Source organism: Culex quinquefasciatus, chromosome 3, assembly GCF_015732765.1.
Source record: "Culex quinquefasciatus strain JHB chromosome 3, VPISU_Cqui_1.0_pri_paternal, whole genome shotgun sequence".
Lineage (NCBI taxonomy): Eukaryota > Metazoa > Arthropoda > Insecta > Diptera > Culicidae > Culex > Culex quinquefasciatus.
Genome location: NC_051863.1, coordinates 44040691 through 44048625, shown reverse-complemented (window position 1 = coordinate 44048625; position 7935 = coordinate 44040691). Strand labels below are relative to the sequence as shown.

Below are 7935 nucleotides of genomic sequence, written 5' to 3'. Positions count from 1 at the left end.
AGGGCACTTTCCTGTTTTAAAATGGTTTTTCTTTTTGACAACAAAGTGTCACCAATTATTGAGTTCGGAATTTCTTTCTCAATTCTCGCTTCTCTTAACATTTCAGAGTGAAGAATCCGAAACTTGCACAGTGCCACAAAAATACAGGCACTCTTTCTCTATCTACAGACATGGACTACGGTGACCTCCCTTTCGGCGGGTCGAATCGGACAGGATGTCATCACGTCCTCTGTTCGACGAAAAAACCATGGCATGGAGTGCCATTTCCTCCCTAAGCAAGCAAATTAATGCGCAACGCGGTTATTCCCAGCAGATAGGGTAAAGGATTGGTTAGACGTTCATGCCGCCGGAGACCGGTTTCGCATGGGTCGCCACAACGTTGACGAAGGTGTCGTTGAAGCTGACGTAGATGTAGGCCAGTCCGAATACGACCCAGCCCTTGCGGAACTGCGGTCCTAATGAAACCTGGACCTCCTTCTTAACGGTTTTTTTTTCTTGCGAGGAGCCATGCAGGTGTGAATTGATAGCACGGCCTCCCGGGTGGTCATCCGAAGCCTCAACGTGACCTAAAATTACGAGAATAACTCCTAGCCGTGGGAGGAGTAGAGGAGCATCCAGCATAAGGTCTACATCTCGATCAATGACTTGACTTTTCCAATGTTCAGAGCCATACTTCGAAGAACATTCAAGAAAAAAGGAATTTTCAAAGCAACACTATCAAAAACTTATGTGAACCTTATGAACGAACAGTGCAGGGTTCACAGTAAAAATAAAATTCAATCTGGTCGTGAATTTGAATATTGTGAAAATGAAGGATTACTTAGCGTGCTTGTAAAACTAAAATATAAACAAACTCACTATTTGGTGTAGCTTTTTATTCGTGCTTAACAATTTATTTGAATTTTTTTTACATAAAATTGTCTTCCGAATGCACTACCTCTTGGCAACTCAGCGACAGTTGGCATAGTCATTCGAGGAGCAAGTTTTGGATGGCTTCGTGTGTCGCAGCGACATGTGCTGCTTGGCAACATCCGGCTTGTGCTTCAGATTGGCCTCGCGTTCTCGTTTTTCTTAAAACGTCTTCCTCGTCGAACTCAGTGGCAGAAGGCTCAACGGAGTCACTGCGCGACGCCACGCTGGAGCGGAACATGTAAAGGCTGTACGCGAAGCGCAAGCAGCCTCCAGCAACGAGCGGCAGCGAAAGTGACCTAGCCGCTCGGGCGAAAGCTCCATGTCTACCGGTCGAAGCGGACTCCCGTTAGCTCGCCGGGCGACTTGCCACCATCGAAGAATTTGCCGAGGAAATGTTCGTTTCCGATTGACTATTTTTAAGGTGCGTCTGGTCGAGCCAGTGGCAGCAGCTAAATTTTTCCGACTGCGACTTCTTGAATGTGGTCCTAAGAGCAGAACGAATTTTTCAATTTGAGGCATTTTTGATAAAACTTTGTTTTTACTCACCTGTCATAGTCATAAGCCGAACGGTAGGTACCACCGGAAGGTTTTGAAACCGCTGCTTTTGGTGACCAGAGTGTACAAGACCTTAAACAAACGAACTTTCGGAGCAACTATTTGATATGGTCTGTTTTACCAAATCAGTACCGGCGACGGCACGATTCCCGATACTCCAAGAAGACAGGATTACGAATTATCGCCGGAAAGCTGGTGCGACCAACAAAAAATCGCGAAACGGCAAGATTCACGGAATTGACGGAATGTTTTAACTTGATCACGAGAAATTGATATGTCAAAATTTGAAAACAGAGGTTGCTATGATATAGGCAATCAAACGTCAAAATTACCCCCCACTAGAGGGCGCTGAAACTTGGGGTGATGTTTTCATTATAACCTACAGCGAGTAAGTTGGTTTGAAATTTTAAATTGTTTTATTTCATCATAAAATCGACATTAATAGCAAATTATACCATTTTCAGGTAAGAAATAAATAGCTTTATTGATATAAACAAAAATATTTTTGTGATGGCCGATTTAACCTGTTCATTATCTGATTCAAAATAAGGGAATGTTTTAATCAACCAAAACCTAACTAATCAATTGAGAATGTAGATTATTCAAGTGGACAAATATTTTTTAAAGTCACTTCTACCATAAAAGAAAAGCTGTGCTTGAAAAATGGTAATTGGAATGATTTTCAAAAATTGCAATCTAACCTCATTCTCGCGTTTTCAATCCGGATCTCAGAATTTTCAATGAAAAAGGCAACTTAGCAAAAAAATCAAAAAGTCAATCGATAGAACTTTTTATTTCTTACCTCCTGTTAACTTTATTTTATTCCAAAAGATCAATTTTCTTTTGAAAAACCTTAAAATAGTTTCAACTCGCCTTTGCACTTATCGCGCAAAAACGTAAACGTAACCTTGCACCAAAGTTCTCCTACTCGAATGTAGATGGCGAATCGAGTTTTTAGCTTTGGTTTTGGGGGCCTATCACAGAACGCTGAACTGAAACTGGCGGAATCAACTTTTCCCTTCGGAAATATCCAACATTAGTACCTGTGAATTGCCACCAGGTGCAATTTTGGCGTGGCGGTAGTGTCGCCAGCCCCAACAGGGGAGTGGCGTATCTATATATATTTAGTCTATGCCGTAAGGCTACAGTTTTCGACATACAATCGCAAGGTGGGGGGGGGGGGGGTAGTGTTTCGACTACCAGCCTAGCTACCAGCGCACTGTCAATTCAAATCCAGAGGTCGTAAGTTCAATTTTCGTACCAGGAAACTTAGGCTTTTTCGAGTGATTTTAAAAAATCACAATGTTTTCTTCCAAAAAATAATCGACCTTTGTCGCCCGAATCCCATTTCGCCGAAATAAACAAATTTTGGCTTTGTTTTGCTTTGGATTTTCGCTTTTGCCACCGGTTGATTTCATTCATGTTTTGTCCCGTTTTTGTTAGCGTCACAACGCAAGTCGTAGTAACGGTGTCATTTGTAAATCAATTTTAAAGATCCAGTATTATTTTTGTGATTTTGCTAGTTGTTTGAATTCGCTGCAAACGAATCGTTATGTCGACGGAACTGGAAAAGTTTCTGTCCACGTTGAAGGGCTGCCTGGACACGCAGCACTCAGCCCGTGCCAAAGACTGTGTGGCCAGCATCGGAACGCTCGTAGCCGGTCCGGAGGCACTAAATGCTGCGGAAATTGGTACTTTCTCAACAAAATGCTACTTTAAGACACTTCTTAACATGTCCCTTTGCTTCCAGAGTACTCCCTGGACACGATCCTCAACTCGCCCAACGGCCTTCTCGCGTTTCTCCGCCGCGCCATCAAAGCCTCCGGCCGGTTCCAGAAGGCGAACGAGCAAATCTTCGATCTCTTCCGGCGGCTCATCCAGCAGCACGCCACACCGGTTCGCAAATCCTCGGCCGGAATGCTGCGCGAGTGTATCCGCTACGTTCAGTCCTCGTCGGTGAGTGCCCGCGAGCGCGAACTGGCCACGGCCGTCGTCCAGGATCTGCTCGTGTATCGCTGTCTGGACGACGATGTCCACGGCATGACCCAGCTGCTGGCAGATTTGCTGGCGGTTTTTGACCAACGGAAGCTCACCAATCGCTTCCAGCAGGCCCTCTTTGAGCTCGTTGGTCTGTTGGCACGAGACTTCCCCGAGTGTGTCTCGCAAGAGCACCAGGCAAAGATTCTGACCACCATGATGAGTGTGGCCGAGGGGCAGCTGCTGGAGGAGAGCTACCCGTCGTTGATTTCGCTGGCAGGTGCGCTGCAAGGGTTGAACCATTTTTTAGTCAATTTTGCACCACCCGGCAGCGGCAACGAGGAAGACGAGGCGAGCGGGAGTGATGTTTACCGCCGGATTTACGTGCTCGTCAAGAAGCTATCCGATTGGGACGAAGCCGTTAAGGAGCGGCAGGCGTTTAGAAGTGAGTACTTCAATGTTTAAAATTGTTCATTTTCCAAACTTTTCAGAAGAAAGTTTCAAAATGTCACTTTGTTTTAATTTGAGAAAAAAAAATGTATACACCTCAACTCAATTTCATAAAAAAATCATTTTTTTTCCTGCTTGAGTTTTAAGCTCAGTACGGGGCTAGTAAGGAATACGGTCATGATAGATACACTTTTTTTACTAAGTTCAGCGACCAAAAATTTGTTGGTTTTCAACTATTGGTTGCCTAATATGTTACATTTTTTGGATTACGGAATAAGAATTCTGAAAACCAGACATAAAAAATAGATTTTTAGAAACTTTAAGTTTATAATTTCAAAAAAGATAGATTTTACAAGATTTTCTAATATTTTTAATGTTTGAATTTGAGTTTATTTAGATTTTTTTAATTTCTTTAATTTGAGATGTTAAATTTTATGAATAAATGTAAGAATTTGATTTTTTTAAACTTAACGTAAATATTTTTTTTTTAATTAAGAATATTAGAAGCTTGAATTATTAATTTTTTGATCTTTATATCCTTTAAGTTTCAAAATCATGAAATTTCCTTACTTATTTAAAAAAAAAGATTTTTTATAATTTATGTGTTTGGATATTTGATTTTTTTAAATTTTTCGTATTTTTATTTTAACTTTCTGTTTTTTTTTGGCATTAAAAATATTTTGAAATATTAGAACCTATTAATACAGAATTTTTAAATTTTAGAATTTAAAAACTTAAAAAAAAATAAAATTTAAGAATTTTTATTGCAGCATTTTGAAATTTTTCAATTTCATAATTTCAAAATTTCTGAATTTTAAAATTAAACAATTTTAAAATTTTAAATCAGAAATTTTTAAAATTTTAGAGTTTATGATATTGAAGTTTTAGAATCTAAGAATTGTAGACTTTTATAATTTTAGAATTTTAAAATTTTAGAATTTTTGAATTTTTGAATTTTTGAATTTTTTGAATTTTTGAATTTTTGAATTTTTGAATTTTTGAATTTTTGAATTTTTGAATTTTAGAATTTTAGAATTTTAGAATTTTAGAATTTTAGAATTTTAGAATTTTAGAATTTCAGAATTTTAGAATTTTAGAATTTTAGAATTTTAGAATTTTAGAATTTTAGAATTTTAGAATTCTAGGATTTTAGAATTTTAGAATTTAAATTTAACAATTTCAAATGCTTTGAATTCTAGAACTGTTCATATATTCCCTTCCAGACGCCCTTCAGCTGCTGGAGCGCCACAGCGCCCTGTTCGGGCGGTTCCTGTACGTCGACTACATCTACTGGCAGACCATCCTGACCGGCAAGTGGATCCGTTCGACCGTCGAGGACCGCAAGTGCGGAATCTACGCGCTTGCCGCCCTACACCGCGAGCTTGGTCGGGAACTGCTCAGTCGAGAAGCTGCCGAAGAGCGGGAAGCGCTGGTGGCGGTCTTGAGCTATTTCATGAAGTACTTCAAGGGGGTGCTGATGGGGTCGGGGTCGAAACCGTTTGAGGTTAGGATCGCTATCCGGGGGTTCGGAGCGATGGCTGGGGCGTGCGCCCGGTTGATGTCCGAAGAGTACATGCAGGAGCTGCTGCTGCTGGTGATGCAGCGGACGGAGTACGTTTACTTGGTGGAGGATAAGTCTGGAGAGCAGTTGGAGCATTTGCCGGATTTGGTTCAGGCGCTGTCGGAGATTATGGGTCATGTCCGGGAGCTGACCGGGGTTCAGGTGAGCTCGCTGCAGAACATCGTGATCGGGTTGATTAAGGATTTTCACTTTCTGAGTACGGCGCATCATGAGCTGGTGGTGAGTTCCGTGATGAGGACGTTCGACAATCTGAACAAGCTTGGGGGTGGAGTGCTGGAAGCGTTGCTGGACAAGATTATTCTGAGAGGACTGGTGTGGAGTTGCTCGCATACGTTGGTGATCGATGCGAACCAGAATCGGGATGAGTCTGCCAACTGGAAAGACTTTGTGACGTACAAAAACTATCTTCCTTTGTGGAGAGGTCTACTTGCTGAAGGAAACTCGCACGGTGTTGATCGTACGCCGTTGATCAAGCTGATCTACTCCCAGCTGATAAAAAGCTTGTTCCTGATCTTAGACAAGCTGAACTTAACCACCCGGAAGCGAACCTTCAAAGACGAGTCCGGTGAAGATCGCGAGCTGTTCTTCTGCGACCCGAACGTGGATTTGGTGCCGGTAAAGCCGAAAGATTTTCACATCTTCTTCAACCTGGTGGATTTGTACCAGGACCTGCTGCGGTACAACGTCCCCGTGAGAGATCACTTCGAGGACTGGATTCCGGTCTATTTCGATTATATGGTGAAGATGGCGCTGAAGCATCCCTTGGTCAGTGGGTTTGTGAAGCTGATTGACCTGGGTCTGACCACAGCAGATCACTTGCAGTATTTTCAGGTATTTAGAAATAGCTTGAGCGTCGTCATAGCATAACCTGAACCTTCCCGTTCCACAGAACCAGCAATCATCGGCTAAGTTGGCGACCGTCAACTTGCTCGTGTACTTCCTCGAGCTTCAAATCGCCAAGGGTCGCCACTCGATCGGTGAACTACAGCTAACCTGCTTGCGGTTCGTCCTCAGTGCTCCCGTAACGCTCCTGGAGAGCTTCCTCGAAGATTCCTCCGACCTGCTCGAAGTGTTCCGCATCGCGTTCCAGGTCGGAAAAGGTATCCTCACGCTGGCCAACGTGACCCTCGGCTGCGTCCAACGGATCGTTGCGCACGACTCCCCAATCGCACCGCAAAACCGCGAACGCGTACTCGTCACCATTCTCCCACTGCTCGACAGTTACCTACAAACGCGGGACAGCAACGTCCCGGCGCCGATCACCGGTCAGTTAACGAGATTCCAGCGGAAGCGGAGCGTCAACCTGACCAGCGCCAAGATCGAAAAGATCAAGCTGCAGCACGCACTGGCCAGCTCCGAGAGCGAGCTGGTCAAGTTTCAGCGTCGAATTCTGCTCTTTCTGGGGGACATCGAGCCGGGCCTGTGCACCCGAATGGTCCACCGGGAAGAGGGAAGCTCTGCGGCGGAACGTCCCCTGGTGCTGTGGGACCTCGACTCGAACTGTAGCATCGTGCTGCAGCTGTTGAGCGGAGTTGGCGTTCGGCCGATCATCAAGCTGGACACGATCATTGCGCGGGTTTGTACGCTAGCGGTGGGTTCGAGCGATCGGCGTACGAAGGTGGCTGCTTGCGAGCTGCTCCACGCGCTGGTGCTGTACATCATCGGGATTCAGTACCAGGACAAGATGACAAAGTTGTGGTGAGTAGATCGGGCTGCGGCGCGCTCCACGGTAGTTACTGGTATGGTTACTTCCACAGTTGGTGCACTTGATGTGCGACTTGGACTTTTCCCTGCGTTGCGTTTTGAAGTTTTTGGAGTAAAATCGACAGTTTATCATTTATTCTAGGAAACCCATGACTCGTAGGTTGTTTTGAAAATTTACACTAGAATTTTCCAACGACGTTATTCCGGCATCCGAAAGGGTCGCGAATCGGACGGTCTCGGTATCTTTAACAACGGGGTCGAATGTTACTACGCTTCAATTCTTCCACAACCAGGTCGAAGTTTTATTTTGTTTAGTGTATTCACTTGCACTGACGACTTAGCAATTTCAGAGAACTTCCAGCCTCTTCCAGCAACTCGGCAACATCGTCCGTTGACGTTTCCAACGCTAAAACTGGATTTGTTGACGTAATGCATTCCGTGAATAAATGTTATACTCTCCCAGCAAACGTCAAACCATACAAATTCGTTGCCGGCAGCAAATTGTACTGATTTAATGTCTGCTGAGGGTGCCGAAAAGTTTGGTTATGTAACTGCTTGGCTAATGCTGATGCACGAAGTGATTTGTTTACCCTTTTTTTGACACCCTCAGCAAACGTCAAAACAATGCAAATTGGTGCCGGATCTCTCCCGGATGACGTTTGCTGAGGGTGCCGGATCTCTTCCGGGAATGTTTCGGCGGTGTTCCAGATTTGTACCTATTTGACGTTTGCTGAGGGTGCCGAAAAGTTTGGTTA

At 43.9% G+C, this 7935-nt stretch overlaps 1 protein-coding gene across 1 annotated transcript in view; it reads left to right on the top strand.

The window, feature by feature from the left end:
* The first annotated feature begins 2887 nt into the window (after positions 1–2887).
* The window catches only part of LOC6039136 (DNA-dependent protein kinase catalytic subunit), a 29491-nt gene continuing 24443 nt past the window's right edge, over positions 2888–7935 (top strand). The window contains exons 1-4 of the mRNA XM_038266010.1: positions 2888–3158; positions 3218–3889; positions 5118–6307; positions 6366–7174. Of these exons, the coding sequence (XP_038121938.1) occupies positions 3020–3158; positions 3218–3889; positions 5118–6307; positions 6366–7174 (2810 nt within the window). The 5' untranslated portion in view covers positions 2888–3019. The remainder of the gene's footprint in view (positions 3159–3217; positions 3890–5117; positions 6308–6365; positions 7175–7935) is intronic.